Source organism: Chenopodium quinoa, unplaced genomic scaffold (genome assembly GCF_001683475.1).
Source record: "Chenopodium quinoa cultivar QQ74 unplaced genomic scaffold, ASM168347v1, whole genome shotgun sequence".
Lineage (NCBI taxonomy): Eukaryota > Viridiplantae > Streptophyta > Magnoliopsida > Caryophyllales > Amaranthaceae > Chenopodium > Chenopodium quinoa.
Window position 1 is genome coordinate 433,782 of NW_018745291.1, and position 25,905 is coordinate 459,686.

Below are 25,905 nucleotides of genomic sequence, written 5' to 3' on the forward strand. Positions count from 1 at the left end.
GATCGATTCTAATCACTCGTTCTTATAACTCTCTATACACCAAAAAAAATTATCAAACCGTCTTTTACAAGAATTTGTCAAGTCCCACTCAACAACATCAAAACCTTTTTTTTTTTCAACAATACAATTAAATTTATTGTTTAAAAAAAAGTACAAAAGACAAATAACTAAACAAAAATAGTAAAATGAAAAATTACTTTTTTTTTTTTTTAATTAACATTTTTATTTTTATATTTTGTTTTTATTTTTAATTTAATTTTCTTCTTTATCTCTTTCATCCCCACTCTCACTGTCTGAATTTTGGAAGTTTAAACTGTGGCTCCTCCCGCTCTTCACTCACTTTCTCTCTCTCTCCTTCCCTTCAAACCTTCCTTCAACCCTTTTTATTGAGTATCAAATACAACCCACCCACTTTTCTCACTTTCTCTCTCCTCTTTCTCTCTCTTCCCCCCATTTCTCTCTTCAAATCGTTTTGAATGATCCAATTCTTATAAACCCTAATCATAATTAAATTTTTTTAATCACTTTTTATTTTCTCTGTAAATTTTGAAACTCTTCTGGGGTTTTCTTCAAGCTTCTGTTCTGTGTGTCTCATTCTCCTTTAAGTAAGATAACTTACTCAATCTGTAATTTTTATCATTTTTTTTTTCTGGGTTTTTATTTTTAAGATTACCCACATTGTTGTTTTTTGTTATGTACTGGGGAAAGTTTTCCGGGTTTTCTGCTGTTTTTTTGTGAAATTTCCGGAAATTTTGTGGTAGATCTGTTTGTTTATGGGTTTTATTGAAAAATTTGTATACCCTTTTCTTCAATTTTATGATTTTGATGATTTTTTTTTGTTACTTGTTACCCTTTTTTTTTCTTCTAGTGCAATGATTTTTCTGGGTTTTTTTTTTTTTGGGAAAATTGTAGTTTCTATTTCGTGGAGAATCGGATGAACAGGCTGAATTTTGTTCCTTGTTTGTCCAATTTTGAATTTTGAATTTGGGTTTGAGCTGATTTTATACTTCAGAATTTTTTTTGTTTGATTATTTTAGTGAATGATAATAGGGTTTTGAGGGTTTTAAGGTTCCTCAACTTTTCAGTCAACAAAATTTGTTTTTAGTAAATTCCCAGATTTTGTTGGGGTTTTTAAAATTTACATATGTTGGAAACCTTTGTTGCCTTTGATGATTTCAAATTTTTGTATAAAAATAAATTATCTCTGATGCTTAATGAAATCAATGGATCGTCGAGAGAAAAGTTGTGTACTTCTGATTACATCCGATTTCATATGTTTAGCATCCGATTCGTGGTTGTTTTCGAATGGATTTGTTCTGTGATACATTTGTATGGTGATATTGTTCATATAATTACTCCATTGGCAAACAAAATATGGTTGTACAAGACTGGAATACATGGGACTTGTTTGTGCCTCTTGATATCCATTACTCTTGATAATTCGGGTTTGAAATACACGGTCAAAGAGTGTTAGTAACTCAACTCATATCTTAGCCATAGATTTGACTGATAGTTAAGGAAATGTGGATATAAATGAGAGATAAGACAAGATGATGAGTTCTTATCAAGTTACATCCACATTTTCCATGGATGTTGCCTTGGAAGAAAAGTTTGAATGAAAGGATTGACATAATATGGTGTATGTTAGTCTTGGATTAATAGAAGGTTGAATGGCTAATTCCCTTTTACTGCCATTGTTGTTATGTGGGGCGAGGGCGTGGGTGTCTGGGTGAGGGTAAGGGTGGGGGTAGAGATTGACTTGTTAGCCACCGGGTTAGGGTTTTCATCACCAATTGTTCATTGATTGATCCTAAAAACATTGTGGGGACTGAGAACCTTGTCAACCATATTAAGAGGGTTTAAAGATTCTTGATAATCTCTGTTTTTAGAAACTAAGGCCACCAAGACAGTAGAGGGTTGTGAAATTACTGAACCTAACTCAGATTCGGGCACTAAGGTCATCAAGGTGGGAGAGGGTTGCGAAACTTACTGAACTTGAACTTAGATTTAAGGACTATGCTTATTTTGAGCACTTATTTCAAATGCCATTGTCCTATAATTTGTTGTGATCACATAAATTTTTTTGAATTTTTTTTCCTGATTATATGTTGACATCTTCTAATAGTGTATATGTTAATTTCTGAATCCTTTTATCACCCTATTAATAGGGCACTTTATTTTACAAGCATTTGTTTCATGGAGTTGCTGATTGAGTTAGAGTTTTAATTTGCAGAATTTGAGACTGAGGCATACAGTGCTCTTCTACTAGGTTGATATGAACAAAGAAAATATATCCTCGACCAAAGTAGAAGAGCCTACTCTTCGTGTAACAAGAGCACGGGCTAAAGCTCTTGGTACATCAGGAAGGTTGAACCAGAAGCCTCCATTGCCTGAACAGAGTAAAGTTCTTAGAGTGAATTCTAAGAGATTAACATCGGATGAAAACAATTCGACAGCTTTAGCTTCCGGTGTTCAGAAGAAGAGAAGAGCCACACTTACAGATGTTACTAACGTGCTTTGTGACAAATCATTTACGGGCTGCTTCACTGCTGGAAAATTTCAGGCAAGAGTTCGTGATTTCTTTCTAACTGATGAGTCTATGATATGTTTTGTGAGTTTCCATGGTATTCATGCCTACTTATTCATATCATATTAAGAAATTTATACAACTAATTGCAAGTGGAAGCTACTAAATTAAACTTTCCTAATACGTGTAAAAATCTTATTACCAATAGTTCTCTTTTGGGTCACAGTTATTTGAAAGAACATTTACTCTGTATTGTCTATAGCCCTGAAATTTTTCCTCTCTTTTCATTTTTAGAAGCTGGAGAAGAAAGGTCCCTTCAGAAAGAGTGTTAAGGTCACCCCAACTCTCTCAGAAACAGCTCATAATCATGGTGATTCAAATGACAGAATTGCTGAAGATATATCAAAATTGACAGTAGCACCCCTAGAGGTTGCTCCACTAGCTAAGAAAATGATAGCTAGTGATACTTCAAACTTAGATGGGGAACATCATAAGCGAACAAAATTGGAACATGGTTTACCAATTAACCTTACTCCCTGTGAAACAAGAGAGAGACCTGTGATTACTCAGACACTTCAGAAAGGTTTGTATTCTGCTACCTATTTGCTAGATCTTTATAATAATATAAGTGTTGATGCATATGATGCTTTCCGCATTTAGAGTATTCTTCTTCAAGGTTATTCAGTCCTGTTGCATATGACTTGAATATTTGGACGATATGTACTCTAGCCTGAGAAATCTATCAACTCTAGAAAGTGCATCCTCTGCTGTGCCCTGTAGGCTGTAGCTTAATGGTCCATTGTAAGATCAGTACATTGCAAATGTTTATTGTTCACTTCAGACACTAATTTTTCTGTAGCTTTCTCATCCGTAGAGTTAGATTCTTAACCACCTGTACATCCTTGAAGTTTGTTGCATTATTGGTTTCTATCAATTATGAACTTATGACTTGTGATTAGTATTAACATCATTTCATGGTATGTTTTATTTGGAAAGTATGGATTCTATTGAGAATATTAGTAAAGAAAATTTGGTAGTAATGTTAATGTAATTGAAGAATTATCAGTGTCACATTGAAGATATGTTAGTAAAAGAATAAGTACATAAAGTATGCAGGCTCCATGATGAAGTATTCTATTGCACATACTATGTAAATTACTTTCATAATTCCATTTTCACAACGAATGTAGAAAGCCTGACACTTTTTGGTTTTTGACACAGAGGACAGACTTCATGACAAACCTGGAACCTCCAAGCATCCAAATGTAATAGATATTGATTGGAACGTAAAGGATCCTCTTATGTGCAGCCTTTATGTTTCAGATATATATGAGAACAAACGTGTTACAGAGGTATGTTTGCATCTATACAACTATTGTTTGCATTTGAAGTATCATGCTTGTAACATGGGGTGGGGATCTCATTTTGATATAGCCAATCTGTTTTCGGCTCTAAAGCTGTTTTAAATTGTTATGGTCATGTTATTGTAGTGTGTCTAATAGAAGAAGAAGATTTTCTTGCCATGTTAGACTCTTTTGTTGAGAATCAGATTCTTGTCTGATCTGAGTTGGTCTGGTAGAATTTGCTTTCTACCTATAAGATGTTTCTTATTCGTGTTATGTTTTTTTTTTTCCGATCCTGCAGCTTAATCAAAGGCTTTCAGTTGACTATATGGAGAAGGTGCAACATGATATCACTCCAAGCATGAGAGGAATTCTCGTTGATTGGCTTGTGGAGGTTAGTGTATGTGTCTACCATCTTGAGATGCTATTTTTGGTAAACATCGATATGTGAACTTGAATAAATTAAAATCATTATCTAGGACTATAAGATGACACATGTTAAGTATTATGTGAGAGACTGAGCGGTACAAATATCGCTTGCACACTACAAACCAGGCTTGAATCATCAATTTGTGTTTTGATAATTAGGCTATGTTTCTAACTATCCAATTATCCTTGTAATTGTGAAGATTATTATTTTTATCGTCTAGTAGACAATGCTCAACTGCTCAAGTGTCTCAAAAGGTGAATCAGGGATTAAGTCGAGTTTTTCTTATGAGTTTGCACCTTTAGCTGATCTTAACTCCACGACCATTATGCCATCCTTTAAATGTTCCTACTTTCTTTTTCTTCTTCTTGAGATTTTCTAAATGTTAATTAATGTACAATTATCTACTTTATCGTCAATTTCCTTCTATGCCTATCAGTTGATTGCAGTTCAGCATTTGTTATCTATTTAGAAGTATTATAATTCACTACACTCTGTTATTTTAGCCATAAAAATACTAATCTTGTATGAAGAATGTTTATTGTGAGTTTGTGACAAAGGGAGTTTCATATCACTCATAAAGTCACAAGTCATAATATTGTTTTAACTAGTATCTTACTATAACATATTAACATGTGCACTTAATAATTGAAGACTGAAATAACTTCCTCTGTCAGTAACTTTGTTAAATTATGGGGAATTGCATTTTATTTTGCATGTTTAAATTTTCTTGTGCACACCTTAATTGTTCTAATCTTTTGTTTGTGATTTATCTTAGGTCTCTGAAGAGTACAAATTGGTCCCTGACACTCTTTACCTGACCGTGAATCTCATTGATCGTTATCTTTCTGGAATTTACATTGAAAAGCAAAAATTGCAGTTGCTGGGAGTAACCTGCATGTTGATTGCCTCGTAAGTGGTTATTTGTGCGTACTTAAGGAATATATTGCTACATGATAACAAATTAACAATAATTACTGCCTTCGTCTAAAACTAGCTAATTAATTCTATATTGTGCTAATTCTTATGTTGATAAATGCAGAAAGTACGAAGAAATGAATGCCCCACAAGTTGAAGAATTTTGCTACATCACAGCGAACACTTATGCTAGAGAAGAGGTCAGTTTTTCTCTTTTATATACATGAGCGTCACTGCTGAACTCAATTCTGATATTTGAAGTCTGATTTCTAATGATAAATTAAGATAAATTTTCTAATTTAGACTTTTTTTTTTTTTTTTTTTTTACACACTACACATTCTATTTGCAAGTGAATGGTTTGTTTATGTTCCTTTTGAATTATCAAGATTTCTTAATTGAAGTTTGATTTATAGGTATTGAATATGGAGAGGAAAGTTCTGAACTTTCTCTGCTTTCAACTGTCTGTTCCCACCGTTAAAACATTTTTGAGGTTTGTACGTCTTCCTTACATCATCTTTTTATATTATCTTGACCTTTTGAAAATTATAATTAATAATTATCAATGCCTACATCTACAGGAGATATATCCATGCAGCTCAAATTACGTATAAGGTACATCTTAATCATGAGCAGTAATTTGTCATAGCCTGTATACATGACTGAAGATTAAGCTAGTAGTATAATATTGCCTCGACTAAAGCTGTCATCATTGTTCATCATTATTCATTTGTACAAGTGTAACTGCTCAGAAGCTAAAACTCGCAAAATCCATTTTCAAATTTGCAGGATCGTTTGGCAGACTTAGAGTACTTGGCAAATTACCTAGCAGAATTGACTCTTGTAGAATACAGCTTTCTCAGATTCCTCCCCTCACTTATTGCTGCATCTGCAGTATTCCTTGCCAGATGGACACTTGATCAATCTGATCATCCATGGGTTAGTGATTTATTTCCTTGTCTTTCCCAGTTTGTTTTTGATAGATATCATTTACCCTGCTAACTTTCTGTGTAACCTGTGCATTATCTTTTGTAGAATCCAACTTTAGAGCACTATACTAGCTATAAGTCCACGGAGCTCAAAGTTACAGTAACTGCCATGCAAGATCTGCAATTAAACACCATTAATTGCACGCTGAATGCAATTCGTGAGAAGTACAGACATGAAAAGGTAATTCACATATCAAAGTTTTGATTGATTTATTTGATTACTTTCTACGTGTTCAAACAGTTTGGTCAGGTCAGATTTGGGACAATTGATCTAAATTTCTGTGTTTCAACCTCAAGACTTCAAGAGCATTTTTGTGCCATTGTCTGGTGGGGAAATTTTCATTGAGGTTTTGTTGGTCTTTAATTGGTTGGGTCAGGTTGAGCTCTCAAATTAGGTGCATTTTTGTGATATTTCAATCTGCCAAGTTCATATCTGTTAAACTCGATTATAGGGATTAACTAGATTTGCAATTTTCAATCAAAACTTTAAGTGGGTCGGGTGCTTCTCAATTTGGTTTAAGTAAGGCTGTATTTTTAATAGGCCTACTTATGAAATGGTGCATGTCATAACCTCACAGTTAATCTGGCATTTCATGATACCTTCAACCTATATCTTCTAACAGAAAAAATTTGATGGTTGCAGTTCAATTGTGTGGCAAATCTGTTATCTCCTGAATCAGTTCAGTCCCTTTTCTGAAGTTCAAAATGTAGCTGCAATCCAATCTTGTACAAGCTGAGTTAAGATAATTATTCGTTGACATCTTGAGAACGGCTGATCTCCCTAACCACAGCCATCTCTCCAGCTTTTTCCCTCCCTTCTCTTCATGTTAAAATTCTTTCATTTTTGTTGTAACGTCCAATGTCGTTAAATTTAGTTCTGGCTCTCTCAGAACTATTGTTAAATTTAGGCACCTAAGGCGTTAACTTACATATTTGGAAATGCCCTTACAGGAGCTGTCCTTTTTTTTTATTTTTTTTTTTAACCTTCTAGGTTTCAGGAGCACCCTAGAATTGCTTAGGGGTTGCTATAAATGTGAACATCTGTAACTAAACCTGAAATTAGTATATTCTAAAATAAAGCTTCACTTTTATACATTGTATCTTATCTGTTGAACTGAGTGTGTTCCAATTTGCTACTTGAAGGTTATAGTCGAGTAATGTATTAGCAGTGGCTAGTCGATAGGCTAGTGCACCTGAACTGCCTTGGTTAAGCTATGCAAGCCATTGTGACACTGTAATCTAGCTGCTTGACTTGGATTGCACCATGAGCAGCTTTCAGCTTTGGACCAGTTTTTCAGCAAAAATAAATTATTGTTCAGGCACACTTTTGAATATTGGGAGCTAAGTGCTGAACTGGATATTGAAAGCTCAACAACTTTCTGACAATAATCAGCCCCCCCTTTCTCTAATGTTTCTTAAAAATCTCAACCACTCAATCTCTCATTTTCCTACGACATTAATCAAGGAAACAATAGCTATAAGCCTATAATAATTCCTACTTTGGTTGGTTAGACATATTCCCTTATTTTGCCGGTTTGCTGTAAATAGTGTCATTATATAACTATAAAATATGGACGTCAATTATTTTAGTCGATTGAAATCTTAAAAATGGTATTCACTTAAAATCAAATCATGTTTACATCATTTGTTCTTTATGGATTTCTACAATTTTGAGTTTTATGGATTTCTACAATTTTACTCAAAGATACTGGTGACGGTTGGAATGAATCTCGTACAATTCTGACACTCCTTTTTTAGTTTGATAAAAGTTTAATAATTCACTTGGTTCTCTGTCTTATTCTCCTAATTTCCTTTCTGGTATGAGATAATAAAGACAAACGGATGCCCACCTTTTTTGACAAGTTCATACATGCTCACAACATTTCTTCTGACCTGTTCTATTTATTGTGTATAGGTAAATAAAAGCTAGTAAATTTGTAACTAAATATACCCATGCAATTTTTATATAAATACATTCATCTGATTTTTCAATTTCAAATAATAAAATTTCTCGCCCTTCCTAATATTTCTCAACAGTTTTCTCATTTTTGACCATTCCTTCCTCATCATAAAATCTTCCCTCTTCACAAATTTGATCCACTCAACCACTCCACTCTCAATTTCTCAACCAAATTTTTATCCATCTTTGTCACATGACTTTTGCAACTTCAAGGCCTCACTTGTAGGCTTGTAGCCCTCACGCCTATCATTGTCTAGTTATTTCTTAATTAAGGTTTTATTTTGTGTGGCTATAATAAACTAGGCAGTCATTGAATGATACTCCATTCATTATTGCAAATTAAGCAAAAACTAACCTTTATTGTCAAAATTTGTTCTAACCCCTAGTATCTGGATCGTTTGGTAGGCGGTAATAAATAGATGAAGCTAAAAGAGTGAAGAAAATCTCATGCTGATATCCATGGTTTGATGGTTATGCAACTATTTTCCTTACAAAAATTATTCCTTTTTTTTTTTTTTGGTTAATTCTTAACGTTTGACATTTATAGTCAACTTATAAAAACTTTAACCATAAAATCATATCATGTGAAAACTTGTTAGATTTAGTTTGAAACACATTTTCAAATATTATTATTCTTTTAAAATTTGTATTCATATCTTCCCGAATATATTCGAGGTTAAAGATGTGTATTGTAAACCGTAAATGTTGGGTCCCGGTCATTTATCTTGTTGGGGAGCACTCACACCACAACTCCACATTAGTATGATATAGTCCGCTTTGGGTTTAGCCCGTACTCACCAAGTCACATTTAATTGGTATACACTAGACCCTAGTGTAGGTAGCCCAACCTACACTCCCTCTAAACGCAGCGTTTAGAGTTACTACCCACACCCCCTCCACTAACCCACAATAATTACCCACTCCCCACAATAACCGCAGTAACTGCATAACTAACTTCCCCTACCCCACATATATATATACATAAAAAAAAATAAAAAAAAAAATCAATTTCAAATCATTCTCTCTCTCTAAACACCATCTTCTTCATTTCTCTAGAGTTTCTCTCTCATCAAACCCAACGAATCGGAACAAATTTCAATTTAAATCACTGAAAAATTGCTTCAAAATACTCCAAAATTGCTTCAAATGTCTGATATTCGAGAAGAAATTAAACAATCACAACAAAAAGAGTAAGTAATTTCGTTAGTTTTGTTCATTTTTTGAGATTGTAGTGCAATTTTATGTGTGAAACCTTAATTTTGTTCATTTTGTTGCGATTGTAGTGCGATTTTGCAAAAAAACCACTACAGAGAAGAACATGCAAGAAGAAACTGCAAAAACGGAGCAAAATGTATCTAAAGAGTAAGTAATTTTGTTCATTTTCTTTCGATGACAATTATAGTGCGATTTTATGTGTGAAACCTAATTTTTGTTCAATTTTTTGCAATTGTAGTATGATTTTGGAGAAGAATACTTCAAGAGACGAGTAATTTGTTGAAAATTTCTGAAGAAATGTATGAACCCTAACTTTTGTAAAACCTAATTTGTTCATATTCTTGCGATGAAAATTATAGAGCGAATTTATTTGTAAAACCTAATTTTTGTTAAATTTTTTTGCGATTGTAGTAATTGTTCTAAGATTTTACTGAAAATAACTAAAACATTAACAATTTATTAAATAAAACAGAGACGATGATGATGATGTACCTCTTCAGTCAAGAGTAGACAAATTGAAAAAAAAACCGCCAAAATGATCCAATTGTAGATCCGGAACTTTTAAAAGATATTGACATTTCAATTGGTACGGATTTAACAATGTCTCCACTACCAAGGTAATTAGTCATTTACAGAATATATTATGTTCATGTCTAATATGCTAGTTGTATTTGATAAAAATTGGTTTTATCTTTGTTTAATATGTTATTTGTATATGATCATATTTGATACTCATAATGTTCATTTATAGATATAGTTATGATCATATATTTATATTTGTTCATATGAGTATTTATTGAGATTTAAGAACAAAAGTACATTTCATTGAAACATCATTGTATATGATCATATTTGATACTCATAATGTTCATTTATAGATATAATTATGATCATATATGTATATTTGTTCATATGAGTATTTATTGAGATTTAAGAACAAAAGTACATTTCATTGAAACATCATTGTATATGATCATATTTGATACTCATAATGTTCATTTATAGATATAATTATGATCATATATGTATATTTGTTCATTTGAGTATTCATTGAGATTTAAATAACAAATATACATTTCATTAAATCATCATGCACATATATAAATATGATAATAATCATTTCAGTGATATGCATTCAAACTAATGTCATGTAATTAATTTATAATGTAGTGATGTGCCATTTAGAGTGATACACTTGCTTCAATTTAGAGATGGGAAATCTGAACCATTAACTCTAAAGAAGGTTATAGAACAAAATGAATATGGTAATAGTTATGAAAGATACACTTTAAACAAGTAAGTTTATATGTATAAAATAATTGTTTTTACATTCAATTATTGTACATTGTATATATATACCAAAATTATTAGGTAATTCTTAAAATTTTAGTGAAAAAAAAAGGTTCGAGTGAAATTGGTTATGTCAAAATCAAGACCACCAGAGACAAATCAAACAATAAGGTATAAAAGCTTTATACCAAAATAACTAATCATCTTCTTCATTGTATAAATTAGTTCATACTTTAATATCATATTATATAAAATAATTCTGTTTTTTTTAAGTGAACAAAGTGAGAACATTCCTGCTACTAATGCAACAACTAAGAGTGTGTCTGCTACACATAACACAACTGACAAAGAGAGTAGGGATGAAAGGTATACTAATGATCAATTTTATATAAACAAATGTTCATTTTTATAACAGTATATTTTGTGTACAATTTATGTGCATTTTTTATTAAAAGTATTTCTTAAAATTGATTTCAGCAAGCAAAAACAAGTTCAGCCAGAAGAGCAGAGCAATCCAGACAGGAATACTCCTGAGAAAAAGGACAAAAATGAAATTGATAAAAGGTATAAATATATAATGTTCATTTCATTTTTGATAACTATCTATTTTGTGTACCATTTATTTCATTTTTATTTAAAGTATTTCTTAATATTGATTTCAGCAAGCAAGAAGAAGTTCAACCAAAAGTGCAAAGCAATCCAGTAAAGAATAGTCTTGGCCAAAAGTAAGAAAACTGAAATGTTCAATTTAGATAGACTATATGTTCATTTGAAAATCAATACAAAAAAGTTTGCTCATGGCCAATAGTAATATAAGTTATATGTTCATTTTTTTATTTACTAATCAAAATTGTAAATTCAAACATATTTTTAATGAAATATCAGAAAACCCAAAGATGATGCAAGAATAACAACATTAAAGGACAAGATGCAAGAAATACATTTAGACATAGAGAGAAACCCAAAGTATGTTTAAATTTAAATAATTGAATTAATTTAATCAATTAATGAATATATTTCAAAGTTATATAACAATATAATACATTTACAGGAAGCACAAAGAATCGACAATCAGAATTATGAGAAATCTCAAAAGAATGGAAAAGGCAAGCAAGGAAATCAGGAAAGGTAAATGATCATATTTATTGAATATTTTTGTTTAATAGTCATAAATATCAATTTTAACAATACTATTACTTTTGAAGGTGAAGCAAAAAAGAAAGAAAAAGGGCCAATAGAAGAGAAAACTGTGGAAAAAGGTAAAAATTTTAAAATGTACATTTTTATTACAAAAAATGTTCATATTGGAAAAGCATAATATTAAATATTCAATAAGACTAAAAAAATTAAATTTTAACTAAATAAATTTTAATAGAAGGACAAGAAGGAAAAAAAGGGACTGAAAAAGAGAAAAGCCCTAAAGACAAAACTGTGGAAGATGTCTTTCCAAAGACAACAAATGTAGAACGTAAAAATTTATAAATGTACATTTTTATTACATAAAATGTTCATATTGGATCTACATAATATTGAATGTTCAATAAGATTAAAAAAATATATAAATATTAACTAATTAAATTTTCATAGAAGGACAAGAGGGAAAAAAAGAGCCTGAAAAGGAGAAATCCCTAAAGAGAAAATAGTGGAAGATGAGTCTACAAAGACAACAGATCCGAAAGGTAAATAGTGGAAAATGTACATATTCATTATCTGAAATGTTCATTTATATTGTATATAGTAAACATTTGTCATCCAATTTAAATAAATGTTTATTTAAATTTTTTATATTTGATCATTTCATATGCAGCACAAATTGCACCTGATTTTGTTCAAATTGAGGATGAAACTTATCTTCTAGATCAAGATGATGATAAAGTTTCCACAAAACTTAGTGAGGAGACAGCTCCATCATCACAAAAAAGTGATCAGTCAACCACAATGAAAACAAGATACAAAATGGTTGCAAGGAAAAACAAAAACAAAAGCCTTGTTGTTGTGCCAAGTGGTAGAATTACAAGGAGCCAAGGTAATCATAATACTTTTCTGTTTCACAATAAATATTACACTTTCAAATATACTAACATAAATTTTTTTAAAAACAATAGATGTTCTGTTAGATGAATCTGAAAAAGGAAGCCTGAAGAAGGATGTTGAACCTGCTAAAGAAACCGCAAAAATAGGACAGAAGAGAAGAATGTCTACAAGGACTTTTCCTATTCAAAAGGAAGCTGATGCACCACCTCCAGCACCTACTCCAATAAAAAAAATGGCAGGTGCTCCTGCTGAATATCCTCCAGACCAAGGCAAAAAGGGTAAATGTTCAATCTTAATGTATAGAATGATCATTTATGATGGTATATCATTAATGTTCAATTTCAATATATAGGTGGGAAAAAGAAAACTCCAGAAGAAGTGAAGAAAACTTCTAAGGTTGCTGGCAAAAGAAAAGCAGGTATATAATGATATATTATAAATGTTCAATTTCTATATATAGAATGATCATTTGAGAAAACAATTTTGTTCATTTTATCATTTGCTTACTGTAAATTTTCAATACTTAAACAAAATTATATATTTAATTTTCAGATGTCAGTCCTGCCAAGAGAAATGCTGGAAAGAGAAAAAAAATACAAGAAGTACCATCAGATGAACCCTCTCAAGATCCTACTGATGAAAGTTCTACTGACAGTGATGATGATAGTGAAGAGTCAGTTTATAGAGCAGAAGCAGAGCCTGTCAGTGAGGATTATTATGAGGTGGAGGAAGAGGAGGAAGAGGAAGAAGTAAAGACAAGGAAGAAACAGGCAAAGAAAGGGAATTCAGTGAAGGCAAAGGTTGAAAAGGAGGAGCAAAAGATGGTACTGTATGATGAAGGAAAGATTGAAGGTAGGGGAAAAAAGAAAATGAAAACTGAAATGGTTCAAGCAATAGAAACTGATGAAGTTGAGGAAATTCAGGAAGATGAATTTGAGGAAGAGAAATCTTCAAAGAGAGGAGGACATGTGAAGTTCATTGCATGGATAAAAAAATGACACCTACCCAAAAACAACAAGTTGTTGATATAGGGTTAGGATCACTTCTTGACATTAGTTTACCTCAACTTGATTAAAAGTTCTGTAATTGGTTATTGGGAAGTTTTGAAGAAAATAGCTAGTGTTTTGAACTACCAAAGAATGAAAAAATAGAAATTGAGGTAGAGGATGTTAGGGTAGTTTATGGCTTGCCTACAGGAGAAATTCCAATTGTTGAGCCAAAGTCTGATAAAATTAGTGAGGAGTATGCAGAATTTCTGAAGAAATGGAGAAAATCATGGTCAGGAAAAACTCCATCAGTGAGTCAGGTATGATCAGTTTTAAATGTTCATTTTAAATACATTAAATGATCAAAAGTATAAATGTTTTGTTCATTTTGTTTGCAGATTGTGAATGGATACATAAATGATAAATTCACCAACAACAGACCACCAAGTGAACATTTCATTACTAACTTTTTAGCAGTGGCTGTGAACTGCTTGATGAAATGTGTATCAAACAATCAATGCCATTTCAAATTTCTTTATTCTATGATGGACAAAGAAAAGATAAAAAATTTGAACTGGTGTCAGTTTGTATATGACTCACTTATCAAATGTCATGTTGATTGGAGAAAGCAGCAAGGCAAGGGGTTCTACAAAGGCCCTCTTCAATTTCTGATGGTATATTCTTAGATACAAAATGTTCATTTAAATTTAAATAAATGCACTTTTTTTATTGTTTATGTTCTGTTCCATGTTTTCTTTTTTCTTGTAGTTGTTCTATTTTGATAGAGTTCAGAGGTTAGACAAAAGGCCTCCAAGAACAATTCCTATCATATCTGCATGGAATAGAGACATGGTTCTTGAGAGGTTGAAGATTGAATTAGAATTGGGATTTGGGAGAGGGAAAATTCTACCAAGGATTGCTGCAGAAGTTGAAGAAAGTCCTAAGGTTATAAAATGATCACTTTTGTTAACATAAATGTTCATTTGTATAATCTGAAATGTTCAACTGCATAATTTTTAATATTCATTCATATAGGTTTTTATGGATGATTTTGTTTCCCTGGTAAAAACAACTTGTTCAAACCTGTCAAAGCTTTCTTCAAAATTGGTGAATGCAAAGGATATCTTCCCTGGAAATGACTTGGTGAAAAAAGTTGATGAAGTTTTAGGAAAGGTGGCAGCTAGGGAACCATCAATTCTAAGCCAAGATGAAGAATTCTTTGGCAGTGAGGATTTCCTAAATGCACTTGCACAAGCTGAGAAGAATCTGATGCAAGGGTCTGAAAAGCAAACAACTGAGAAGCAAATGACTGGGAAGAAATTAACCAAAAAGGGAAAGGAAAAAGAACAAGAATATGACATCAGAAAAGCTTTCAGCTTGGGGTTGACTCCACCTTCTCCAGCCATTGGTAAATTCTAACTAAAAGAGACTATATATCCTAATTTTTATATGAAAAATTCTAAATTTGTGGTCTAAATTGTCCTAAACAGAAACAGGGCCCACCTCTTCAACACTTGGTGATATAATTGAACAACCAATAATTTCAACAAATTGTAATATGTTCATATATTTAATAATAATGTACATAAACTTAAGTAGAAATGTTCATTTCTAATTATTATGTGTAAATACTATTAACTTAGTGTATCTCCGAAATGATGATTTATAATACAGCTGGAGAAAAGGATGTGGGTAAAACTTCAGCAGCTTCAGAACAAAGAATTGAAGAATTTTCTAGAACTGGTATAATGTTAAATTAAAAAGTGTAAAATGTTCATTTACAAACAAGAAATATTCATTATTAATTGTATTTTTTTGTTAGACGCAGCAACTGGTTCAAAATTTGATGCTGACACTAGGTCAGATAATGAAGGATTGCCTAGAACAGGTATAATGTTCAATTATAAATACTCAAATGTTCATTTACAAAGAAATAATATTATATCTAATTAAATTTTTTCTTAGATGCAGGATCTGGTTCAGTGGTTGATGCTGACCCTAGGTCAGATGGTGGTGAAAAAAGTGATGATCCAAAAAACACAGTTGGAGGTGGAAAACAAAACAAGGAAGATGTTTTTGAAAAAACAAAAAATGATGAAAAAGTGGAGGGGTAAAATCCTGAAGACATGTCTTACTATTAGGGTTATGTAACTAGTAAGGATAAAATATCTAGATGGAACAATTTAACTTATGTTACTATCGTGTTGTAACTTGAAACTGGAGTTTCTCAAACTATTGTATGTGTGTACATTATTTTGTTGAATATGTAATATGAATGTGTGGTTTATGTTAAATCAATATCTTTCATTTTATGAATTGAAAATGATTCAGGGTGTTACATAAGAAGCTTATATTTTATTAATATGTACTGACATTGTTTGACTTTTCAGTGAAAACAAGAAGATTGTTGCTTCATCCTCAAAAGTCACAAAAAGGTACATTATTTATATTAAGTAAATGTTCAAAAATAATAATGAGCATTTTCATATACCTAAATGTACATTTGTGTTATGTAATATGACCAGGAATGATGATAAGAACAAGTCAATTGCAGAAAAGAAGAAAAAAACTGAAAAGGAAAAGGTTGAAAGGTATAATTTCAAATTTATTTATATACACTCAAATGTTCATTTATGTTCCTCATAATTTTCTTAATTTAACAATATTTTATATTGAACAACAAGACCAAAACGCGAAAAGCAAACAATTCCTCCTGCTTTCCGATCTCCTTACTTGGTCAAGTACAAGGATCTGTTTAAAGATGAGAAAGCCATGAACGAAATTGCAGTAGACTTTGCTCTTGGTGGAAAAGATGAAAGGTAATTACTTACACTAATTAAACTTAAGGTTTAATATCTTTTATAAAAATATGTTCACATTCATATTATTAAATGTTCATAATGCAGTGCACTCTTATAATATGATGGCTTGAATCTCATCAATAGAAATGAAATGAAAACTCTTGGAGATGATGTTGAAGTGACAAATTGTGTCATAGATGGATGGGCAAGGTTTCTTAATCATAAAAAGCCGAGAAACAAGATTTATTTCTCAACAGTGCTTCATGTTAGTCTTTCTTCTTTTTTTATATTATTGATTCTATTTTCCTATGATAAATAATTGCTAAAAATTCATTTAACTTCTATATGTTTGTTTCTATTTCAACAGCACATTATGTGCACAAATAGAGTTTGTCGAGAAGGATCATCAATGAAGACAAGAATTAATGCCTTCATAGAAAGAATTGACAATGAACTGAAGTTGAATAAAATTGACAGCATTGTTGGATATAAACAGGTATTAATTCTTGTTTAATACAAATGTTAAATTACATTCAATATATTGTCCAATAACATTATATAATTTGTTCAGGTCTTCTTCCCAGTATCAACTTCTCAACATTTTTTTCTGTTGTGCGTCAATCATATAGAAGACAAAATTCATATAATTGACAATAGAAAACTACCAAAAAAGGCATCAGTCCAAGCAAAATATGAAGAACAACCAAAAATGATGGTGAGATAATATGTTCATTTATAGTTGGCTACATGATCAATTATATTTTATTAATTGTTCATGTCTTCATCACAATACAAACTTCTAAACAATTTTTACTCTTTTTTCTATCAGTTAAAAGGATTGGCAGAGTACATGAAACACCTTGGATATCAAGATGCAAAAAGAATTGAAGACTACACAGTTGTTTTGGAAAAGATGAAATGGCGTAGCAACAATGACTATACAAACTGTGGAGTTTACATTATGAAGCATATGGAAATCTTCACTGCTGATCCTAATGAGAGCTGGATTTGTGATTTAAAACCAAACAATGTAAGAGTTATAAATGATCAATTATTTAAGATATAATATTCATTTATGAAACAGTAAAGATTGTTTAATTAAAATTTGACAATTCATTTTGTTCAACAGGTGGAACAAATTAGAAAGCTAAGGCTCCAATACACAGCAGAACTGATGTTATTTGAAGAAAACACTGAATCAAGAGCAAATAGAAGGAAAGCTAGAAAATTTGCAACTTTGTAGTTTCAAATGTTCATTTACAACTATGTATATGTTCATTTCTTATATATGACTATTTTTTTTTTTAAGAAATAGACTTATGGTTTTTATTTTAATATTATTGTAATTGATATTTCATTTTAATCTTTGAATGAAAGTTTTTTTATAAGTTTTATAAATTGGATGTTGGTTCTTACTTTTGTTCATATACAAATGACTAAATAATCATTGATAAATGTAGAATATTAAAACATATAAAATTCTAATGACTAAATAATCATTGATAAATGTATAATTTTAAAAACATATAAAATTCTAATATAAAGTTCAAATATACTAAAAATAGTACTATATAAAATATAATATTTATGTCTTTTGCATAATAGATCGAAAATTCAAAATTACAAAATAGTAATTAAATCAACATTACAAAAAAGTCTAATGTTTATAAAGTTCTGGAATACTAATTATTTATCTTTATTAGCCAAACGTTTAGCTACACTTGTATCAAAAAAGGCTAACAACCTATCATACTTAGAAGAAATCTTTTTAGTACCTAATTGAACATTTCTTGATTGAAGAATTGGAACACGAGCACCTTGATCATTTCTTTGAACTGTGGGAGGAGTAACTTGAACATTCTGAACACGAAATCCTTGATCATTTATTTGAACCGCAGGAGAAATAACTTGAACATTTGTTGATTGAACATTCCTGGAGTTGGATATGTTCATTTCTGGATTGGTGTTTGAACAATTCTGAGTTTGATTTTGAACATTCCTGGGAACAATAGGTTGAATAACAACAGGAGATTTTGTTGACGCACTAGTATGAATTGGAACTCTTGGATTAATTTGAGAGTAAGTTTTAACACCAGAAGCACCTTTATTTGCACCAACATTAGAACGAGCTTGAACAGCAGAAACACCTTCAAGATTTAAATCCTTCGCCTTTAAAAAAAATTAAATTGATCATTAATAAACCAGTATATGATCAGTTACAAACACTTATACAAACAAATATGGAAAAAAAAACCTTAGCAATAGATGAAATATCAACATCAATGGATATGCTAGATGAAAGAGAGCTTTCACCAGTAGCCTACAAAAAAACCAAAAAAAAATATAAAAAATAAAAAATTAAATAAAAAAAAATTATAATATAGATCATAAATGCCAAAAAATAAAATAAATTTATAATCAATAACAAACAAACATACCTGATCAAAATCATTGGAAATACTATGATTTGATTCCTTAGAACTAGAAGGAATTTCTTCTACAACAGCTGATTTTAAGCCGACCTATATTTTTAAATTATAAAAATCAATATTAATAAAATATAAATAAAATGTTTTTTTGGCACATTTGAATTCACCTGAGCCCGTTTATTGCTCAAAACAATCAATTCAATGGGATCACTAATAGAATTAGCATAAGTAACAGCACAACCGTTCTCATCAAGTTCCTATTTAAAAAAAAAAAAAAACATAAATGATCATTTACGAAAACTGAAATGATCAATTTGAAAATATGAAATGATCATATACCTGTACAACTGCTTGCCCTATACCCCTTTTGTAAGGAGTGTACAAAGACTTTTTCCTCTTGAAATTACCCTTTGCCTTGTTACACTGCTTCTCCAAGGTACTCTTAGGCCTTACATTCCTCTCACCTTTAGGCCTAGCTTTTGGAGGATTCTTGATCTCAAGATCAACAATTTCAACCTCTTTAATAGGTTCACTAAAGTCAATTACACCTGATACACTCTCAACCTTTTCTTTTAACAGATTGAAATAACACTCAACCTCTGCCCTTGCATTCAAAGAATTCTGACAACTTGTTATCAACTTAACAAACTTTCTGATTGTTTGTGACCTCCAAACACTAGTAGCCACAAAATTTGTCCTCAAAGTAGGTTCTTCAATACCATGACTACACATGGCAGCCTTTGTCCATCGTTTCATTATATACTCTTGTGGAATATTACGCACACAATGCAAATGATATATTCGAAGAGAATGAGAACAAAGTAAACCAGTCTCACTAAAGTACATGCATGTGCAACAAATTGCATGTGTTTCCTTATTAAAAACAACTTCATGCTTAATTATATCCTTCCCAGGCCTCCAAAGAAGATATGAATATTCTGGAAAACGCAAACCATTGTCAACATGATAATAAGTTGTCCCCCTAATGAACTCCTCTTCAAAAAGCACATAAGCTTGAATAGTGTACAATGATCTTGCATGAACTAATATACCAATATTAGCAAAAGCTAGGTGCCTATTACCCCTCAGAGTATTGTAGTCTCTTGCACCTTCCTTACTTCTCCACTCAGAAATGACATCAAGAAAAACATGATAAAAATCACATAAACCTTGAGTCTTATTAAGACGTTGTGAAACTGACTTATTAGTAGTTTCACTACGTTGAGAAGACAATATACCACCAGACCAATACTTCTTAGAATAAGCAGGACACCACATTTCCTTTATTTTATACAAATCACATAACCAATCATCATTTTCACATTTGTATTTATCACACATCCTGTATAACAGAAATGATCATATATTAATTGAAAAATGAACAAAATATAAATTAAAATATGTACATTTGTATAAAGAATAATGATCATAAACAATATGGACACTAATAATATTATGATAACATACATAACAAAGTAAATTGTATGATCATATGTAAAACACTAAATGTTCATATATATATCACATAATAATCAAATATATCACATAATAAAAATAAAAAATAAATACAAAAAACAATAATTTACCTTTTCCAGAAATATTCAAATTCAGCAGGAGTTTCACAATACTTCAAAAGATATCCAAACAAATCTGTAAAGCCTTCCAAAGCTCTCAATGCTCCAATGTGTTTCTTAGAATTTTGTTCAAGATGCCATACACATAAACGATGATGAACAGTTGAAGGAAAAATGTTTCTTATACCCGCTGCAATCGCTTGTGCTTGATTAGTCATAATTGTAATGGGACTTTTCCTCCCCATTGAGTGCAAAAATGTATCAAACAACCAATCAAAAGACTCGGTGCGCTCATTAAGAATAAAACCCATACCAAACATGACATTGTTACCATGATGGTTCATCCCAACAAATGGAGCACATATCATTCCATATTTATTAGTTCTATAAGTTGTATCAAAAACCAACAAATCTCCAAAGTAATGATAATCTCTCATCATCCTACCATCACGCCAAAAAAAAACTAACTAAAGCACCACTATCATCTTGTTCAAAATCATAATAAAAATCTGCCTCATCCACATGTCTCTTGGCAAAATATTTAATCAATTGGTTACTATCACATCCTTCAATTTGGGCAGCTTTTTCAGATGACAATGCATTATAAGCATCAGAAGCAGTAAAACAAAGATTAGGAGATCCCCCAACCTCCTTCTTTAGAACCCTCAAAGAATCAGTAACTTTGACTCCACTCAATTTCATTGTTGAAATGAAAAGAAGCTGCTCTTTATTCACATCTCTTTGAGACCTTATCAAATGCCTTTTTTCAGGAGGAATTATAGCATGATTATGAACCATTTCATGTCTTGTACATGTATAGACCCCTAAATGATCAATATGAAACTGCACAAAAGCTAAACAACCAGTTCGATGATCCAACTTCTCATAAATCCTTTTATTCTTACACTTATTATCTTTGAATCCCTCATTACAACAAACAAATCTTTTCATCAAAAAAGAATCATCTCTTCTTCTCTTACTCTTCCCAATTCGAATTCCAAAACCTTTCCTAAAAGCATATTCATTATACGCTTCGAAAGCTTCATCTTCAGATTTAAATTCTTTATCCTTTAATTCAGACTGTTCTGCTTCTAAATACATAATATCATCATTTTTTTCCACTGCACAATATACAATTATAAATGATCATAAAGAGTTTCATGAATGAACAATAACAAATAAGTAAAATGTTCAATATCAAAACAGCACATGATCAATTGCAAAAAGAATTTCAGCACATAATATTTTGAACAATATTTTCATTATTTACCACTACACATAATATCGATATAAAAATGTAAAAATAAATGATCAAAAATGACTTTAAGACTGAACATAAACACATTAGTAAGTATGAATAAGAAAACATAAACGATTAATTGAAAGTATAATCTACAAAATATACGACAAAAACACACAATTCTAAAACACAGAGAAAACAACAAATGAAACAACAAATGAAGCAACAAAATGTTCATACAAAGTATAACAATCCAAAAACGTTCATCATAATGTAATCAAAGTAGTAAATTCAAAAATCGAAAGTGAATAATAATACATCAATTAAGTTCAAATTAACAGAGCATTATAACAGAACAAATTAGAGATAATTAAAAATTGCAAAATTATGATCACAATTACTCACATTGTTGCACAAACGAATCAACCAAACGAACTCCAGAAGGAAACACACGCTCGCAATCACGATCAAAATCAACGCAATCTCCAGATGCAGAATTCGCCATTAATGATCGGTAACAATTAACGAGTTCGTTCAAAAAATCAAATGAAGAAGATGAATTAGCGAGAGAAAAATGTAGATAAAAAATGGAGGTTGATCAATTGAAGAGAGAGAAAAAATAGGGTTTAAAATCATATATATACATAACTTGAATAATAAGAAACAAAGAAAAAAGGAAAAAAGGAAAAAAGAAGAAGAAAAGAAAAAAAGAAAAAAAGGAAAAAAAAAAGGAAAGAACCGCAAAAGGAAAGAAGCTGCACATGAGAACTCAATACCAGCTACAAAACGACGTAGCATAGGGGGGGTGTAGGGAACACACCCTACACTAGGGTGTAGGGTAAAATTTTCAAGTCACATTGGATACTATGTTTGTTCCAGCCGAACCATCGACTATGATACCACTTGTTGGGCCTAGGTCATCCATCTTGTTGGGCCGTACACACACCACAATTCCACATTAGTGTGATATTGCTCGCTTTGAGCCTAATCCACACGGATTTGTTTTTGGGTTCCTTTCAAAAGACCTCATGCATGTTAATTGAGGACTTGAAGTGTGCTCTCACTTATAAGGAAGTCTTTTCTTCCTTAACTTGGATTGCCTATCCTAACAGTAAATTAATAGTTAAAATTAAGTATTGATAAGTGTAAAAGTCAAAATGTTGATTTTTCACATATTCAAACTATCATCCCTTACCACACTAATAATCAATTGCAGAAATTATGTAGAGTGATAACAAAAGATATATGGAAAAAGATAATCAAGGTTAGAAAAGCATTAGTATGAACATATGAATATGTTGCCTTATTTTAGTTTGTTTGCTCAATCAAACGTACTATCAATGCCAATTTACGGAAAAAAAAATATATATAGAAATCGTGAACGACTTTTTAAAACTTATTATTATTGAAAAGTGAATTAGCTCTGCCAAGATATAACTTGGCAAAAAATAGTATTAAAAAACGGATAAAATAAACAATAAAAGAATTAGAATAAGTTCAAGCATTGCACCAAGAAAAAATAATGTAGCTAAAAATAATGTAGCTTTTCAATAATGTAGCTTGAAAAGCTTATGTGACATTCCAAGTTACAAGTGATACTAGCTAACCATTAAAAATGCTTTCATATGAACTTATCAATTCATCATTCTTATATTATGTATTGTTACATATATTTTTTAAATGGAGTGTTAAGGTAGTGGAGTTGTGATGTATATATATGCCAAAGAAAGAAAAGATAGGTGAATGGTAAATTTGTCAAAAAGAAGAAAAGTAAAACTAACAGTTCATCAAAATTAAGGAGATACTTTTGCTTTTATATAGTTGTGCGCAAAATTGATCATTTTTAAAAAAGGAAAAAAGAGAAAAAAAAAAAAAAAAAGAAAAAAGTTAAGACAATATCTTCTAGATTACATAGGTTAATAAAACTATAAAAAGAAGACAGATTGTGGCTGTATATTATGAACATACAGTACATGTTACTTTGTGAACATTATCTATACAAATTTAGCCTTTTGTGTTTGTGTATATGTGTGAACATTATCTATACAAATAGTAGCATTTTCTTCTTTTCCAACAAAATCATAAGATCCATATTGGCTTCGAATTATAATGTACATTTTTGTAATTTAAAAAAATTATTTCCGAAAACTATAGTAGAAATTGGGGTTATGGTTATGCCGATGTTGTATGCAATCGATTTCAAAGTTTAAGTACTTCCTAACATTCAACCAAACAACCACTACGATTGTTACTCTTGTAAAGTTGTAGCTAATAGATGATCAACTTATTTTGCATTTTCACCTTGATTGAGTTAAACAAGAGACAAGTTTTGTGTGATCTGTATCACCAGTTAAACATGGTTTCTAGGCAATAGTATCCAAAACCTAGGTTTGAAATTCATCTACTTCGGCTGAAAAGAAATAGAAATAGAGAGGTTCACCCATCATGTAAATTTCATGGAAACAAAAGAGGCTTTTTACAATTGCTAGGAAATGGGCAAACCCTTTCTTACTACTAACTTGGCAGGGGAGCAAAACCCAATTAGCCAATCAGTTACAGAAGATGACATCAAAGCGAAAGCATCACAAGAAGATCAAAAACAAGTTACAACAACAGACCTATTCACTTGACAATCCGTATAAAAATTTATGTGGTCACTAATTATTCAAGAATTAAGTTGGTATGTTTGATTGCTTGAATGAATTATAATGTTTGATTGTGTTATGGTTTGAGAGTCATCACTAAGTGCAATAATATGTAAATAACGTAAAGTGAAAGAGATTACGCACCAAAACTCTTGGAACGTATATACCTTGAGTATGAACATATGGGGGGAGTTATGCGACTTTATATTTGACCATAACTTCTACTGGGAGTATAGGACGCTGTATTTCCTTTTTATTTATGCGCAGGAATTCCGCCACTTACGAGTGGTTTATTGTATACTGGCACGGTTAGCTCCCGTGTTAGTACCCCTTTATTGGGGCAGGTTAGGAGGAAACCCGTTCGATGCGTAATCAAAATTAAATGAACATTGGTATTGGTCTAGTTAGGTGTTGAATGTCTTGTGTGCTTGTAAACAGGGGCAACGAGGTAAGTTGTGTGATGATAGGATGGAAGCATGTTAGTGTGTTTAATGATAAGCTGTCGTCGAGCCTACCAAAGATAAAAACCTAACTTGGTCTCTCTAATGGGTAGAAAGGGTAAGTAAGGGTCGATCCCACAAGGACTAAGGGGAGCACTAACAAATATCGATTTGTGATAAGCTAAGTCAAGTCTTTTTGGGTTATGAGTTATGAAGAAAAACTACAAACAATAATAAAGAGGATCTCGGGAAGGTATCCACCAATTAAGTCGTTCACAAACTACAATTTAACATACAAGACATAGCAATTTGGGGATAAATTAGGGGAAGTCATCTAAGGCACCCAACTACTCTCTCAAGCTAGAGGGATTACTTGAATCATGAATACAACCTACTCTCGTGGTTACAAAGCATAAAACAAGTGTTAAAGCATAATCACGATGACATAAACATTCCCTTGATCGGAAATTCCTATTCTCATGGCATTTCGGGTCAATCAAGCATAAGGGAGCTAACTCAAGTTCATCTCTCGATCCTTCGTTGAGAAAGCTTAGATAAATAGTTCTAGCAATGGCCACTTACAAGAACTAACAATGAAACCACTTAAGCTCAACTAATTAACATCCCACATTAGCTAAATCAACACATACAAACAAGTATTTGTGAATTCATCAATGATTTCAACAATCCCAAGTAAAAGAACTACTCACAAATCATAATAAATTGCAAAACTAAAGGAATTAACAACTAAGAACATGAAACAAACACTAATCTAACATAAACAAGTAATTAAGGATGAAAAGATACAAAAATAAGTAAATAGAATAACAAAATAGGAGAGAGAGTAAGAAATTCTCATTGATATTGCAAGGAGTATCCAAATCTTCAAGTCTCCTTCCTCCAATTCTTCATATTCTAAGCTTTCAACAAGATTTTCTCACTTTCTCTCTCTAGAAAATGAGAGTTTCTCTCTCTAAAAACCCTAACCTAAGCTAAAAATAAACTAAGAAGATCCCCCCCTTACAAATGAAGCTAAAGGGATATTATATAACCCCCAAGTAAAAGGACGGAGAAACCAAGAAACGGCCC

General features: G+C 31.3%; 6 protein-coding genes and 1 long non-coding RNA gene across 15 annotated transcripts; 6 read left to right on the forward strand and 1 right to left on the reverse strand.

Moving 5' to 3' along the window:
• The first annotated feature begins 224 nt into the window (after positions 1-224).
• On the forward strand, positions 225-7,307 carry LOC110712197 (cyclin-A2-2-like). Of its 5 annotated transcripts, none has more exons than XM_021890653.1 (12): positions 225-605; positions 2,221-2,563; positions 2,822-3,110; positions 3,749-3,878; positions 4,162-4,270; positions 5,076-5,209; positions 5,340-5,415; positions 5,630-5,706; positions 5,795-5,828; positions 6,003-6,152; positions 6,249-6,383; positions 6,846-7,307. In XM_021890653.1, exons 2-12 carry the CDS (start codon positions 2,276-2,278, stop codon positions 6,897-6,899), a joined length of 1,476 nt encoding a protein of 491 aa, XP_021746345.1. In that variant the 5' UTR covers positions 225-605; positions 2,221-2,275; the 3' UTR covers positions 6,900-7,307. The 5 variants fall into 5 exon arrangements, with proteins under 5 accessions (XP_021746345.1, XP_021746343.1, XP_021746347.1 ...); XM_021890651.1 differs by having other exon boundaries at positions 2,234-2,563; XM_021890655.1 differs by having other exon boundaries at positions 227-605; positions 2,234-2,563; positions 3,749-3,879; positions 4,172-4,270.
• A 3,550-nt stretch (positions 7,308-10,857) lies between these two features.
• Positions 10,858-11,801, forward strand: LOC110712228. The gene is made up of 3 exons (XR_002509521.1): positions 10,858-11,033; positions 11,330-11,392; positions 11,553-11,801. It is a non-coding gene; the product is annotated as an uncharacterized LOC110712228 (long non-coding RNA).
• Positions 11,802-11,891: 90 nt separating this feature from the next.
• Positions 11,892-13,784, forward strand: LOC110712227 (cilia- and flagella-associated protein 251-like). The gene is made up of 6 exons (XM_021890691.1): positions 11,892-11,926; positions 12,043-12,346; positions 12,475-12,693; positions 12,773-12,979; positions 13,054-13,119; positions 13,254-13,784. The coding sequence occupies exons 3-6, from the start codon at positions 12,606-12,608 to the stop codon at positions 13,697-13,699; spliced, it is 807 nt and encodes a 268-aa protein (XP_021746383.1). The 5' UTR covers positions 11,892-11,926; positions 12,043-12,346; positions 12,475-12,605; the 3' UTR covers positions 13,700-13,784.
• Positions 13,785-13,794: 10 nt separating this feature from the next.
• LOC110712247 lies at positions 13,795-15,356 on the forward strand. Its single transcript, XM_021890708.1, has 6 exons — positions 13,795-14,007; positions 14,086-14,361; positions 14,456-14,632; positions 14,723-15,095; positions 15,178-15,240; positions 15,331-15,356. The coding sequence occupies exons 2-6, from the start codon at positions 14,182-14,184 to the stop codon at positions 15,354-15,356; spliced, it is 819 nt and encodes a 272-aa protein (XP_021746400.1). The 5' UTR covers positions 13,795-14,007; positions 14,086-14,181.
• Positions 15,357-15,359: 3 nt separating this feature from the next.
• LOC110712226 lies at positions 15,360-15,985 on the forward strand. 4 transcript variants are annotated; one of them, XM_021890687.1, is made up of 3 exons: positions 15,360-15,430; positions 15,510-15,575; positions 15,653-15,985. In XM_021890687.1, the coding sequence occupies exons 1-3, from the start codon at positions 15,374-15,376 to the stop codon at positions 15,836-15,838; spliced, it is 309 nt and encodes a 102-aa protein (XP_021746379.1). In that variant the 5' UTR covers positions 15,360-15,373; the 3' UTR covers positions 15,839-15,985. The 4 variants fall into 4 exon arrangements, with proteins under 4 accessions (XP_021746379.1, XP_021746380.1, XP_021746381.1 ...); XM_021890688.1 differs by having other exon boundaries at positions 15,659-15,985; XM_021890689.1 differs by having other exon boundaries at positions 15,516-15,575.
• A 1,184-nt stretch (positions 15,986-17,169) lies between these two features.
• LOC110712215 lies at positions 17,170-17,800 on the forward strand. 2 transcript variants are annotated; one of them, XM_021890676.1, is made up of 3 exons: positions 17,170-17,203; positions 17,318-17,518; positions 17,618-17,800. In XM_021890676.1, the coding sequence occupies exons 1-3, from the start codon at positions 17,198-17,200 to the stop codon at positions 17,729-17,731; spliced, it is 321 nt and encodes a 106-aa protein (XP_021746368.1). In that variant the 5' UTR covers positions 17,170-17,197; the 3' UTR covers positions 17,732-17,800. The 2 variants fall into 2 exon arrangements, with proteins under 2 accessions (XP_021746368.1, XP_021746366.1); XM_021890674.1 differs by lacking the exon at positions 17,170-17,203 and having other exon boundaries at positions 17,213-17,518.
• A 374-nt stretch (positions 17,801-18,174) lies between these two features.
• On the reverse strand, positions 18,175-22,236 carry LOC110712248 (protein FAR1-RELATED SEQUENCE 5-like). The gene is made up of 7 exons (XM_021890709.1): positions 22,137-22,236; positions 21,005-21,612; positions 20,504-20,958; positions 19,257-20,259; positions 19,085-19,174; positions 18,927-19,010; positions 18,175-18,657 (listed from the first exon to the last, which is right to left on the reverse strand). The coding sequence occupies exons 1-7, from the start codon at positions 22,234-22,236 to the stop codon at positions 18,175-18,177; spliced, it is 2,823 nt and encodes a 940-aa protein (XP_021746401.1).
• Positions 22,237-25,905: the final 3,669 nt, after the last annotated feature.

Bases quoted from the DNA above. Each gene is read 5' to 3' on its own strand.
- LOC110712197 (XM_021890653.1), top strand. From the start codon at position 2,276: ATGAACAAAGAAAATATATCCTCGACCAAAGTAGAAGAGCCTACTCTT. The intron at 3,879-4,161 runs GGTATGTTTGCA...TTTTTTTTTTCC, and splicing joins GAGAACAAACGTGTTACAGA to GATCCTGCAGCTTAATCAAA. The intron at 5,416-5,629 runs GTCAGTTTTTCT...TTTGATTTATAG, and splicing joins ACACTTATGCTAGAGAAGAG to GTATTGAATATGGAGAGGAA.
- LOC110712227 (XM_021890691.1), top strand. From the start codon at position 12,606: ATGAAAACAAGATACAAAATGGTTGCAAGGAAAAACAAAAACAAAAGC. The intron at 12,694-12,772 runs GTAATCATAATA...TAAAAACAATAG, and splicing joins TAGAATTACAAGGAGCCAAG to ATGTTCTGTTAGATGAATCT. The intron at 12,980-13,053 runs GTAAATGTTCAA...TTCAATATATAG, and splicing joins TCCAGACCAAGGCAAAAAGG to GTGGGAAAAAGAAAACTCCA.
- LOC110712247 (XM_021890708.1), top strand. From the start codon at position 14,182: ATGAAATGTGTATCAAACAATCAATGCCATTTCAAATTTCTTTATTCT. The intron at 14,362-14,455 runs GTATATTCTTAG...TTTTTCTTGTAG, and splicing joins GCCCTCTTCAATTTCTGATG to TTGTTCTATTTTGATAGAGT. The intron at 15,241-15,330 runs GTAATATGTTCA...CTATTAACTTAG, and splicing joins ACCAATAATTTCAACAAATT to TGTATCTCCGAAATGATGAT.
- LOC110712226 (XM_021890687.1), top strand. From the start codon at position 15,374: ATGTGGGTAAAACTTCAGCAGCTTCAGAACAAAGAATTGAAGAATTTT. The intron at 15,431-15,509 runs GTATAATGTTAA...TTTTTTTGTTAG, and splicing joins TGAAGAATTTTCTAGAACTG to ACGCAGCAACTGGTTCAAAA. The intron at 15,576-15,652 runs GTATAATGTTCA...ATTTTTTCTTAG, and splicing joins TGAAGGATTGCCTAGAACAG to ATGCAGGATCTGGTTCAGTG.
- LOC110712215 (XM_021890674.1), top strand. From the start codon at position 17,264: ATGTCTTCATCACAATACAAACTTCTAAACAATTTTTACTCTTTTTTC. The intron at 17,519-17,617 runs GTAAGAGTTATA...TTTGTTCAACAG, and splicing joins GTGATTTAAAACCAAACAAT to GTGGAACAAATTAGAAAGCT.
- LOC110712248 (XM_021890709.1), bottom strand. From the start codon at position 22,236: ATGGCGAATTCTGCATCTGGAGATTGCGTTGATTTTGATCGTGATTGC. The intron at 20,959-21,004 runs GCAGATTTTTAT...GTGGTGCTTTAG, and splicing joins CCAAGAGACATGTGGATGAG to TTAGTTTTTTTTTGGCGTGA. The intron at 18,658-18,926 runs GTATGTTTGTTT...TTTTTTTTAAAG, and splicing joins TTTCCAATGATTTTGATCAG to GCGAAGGATTTAAATCTTGA.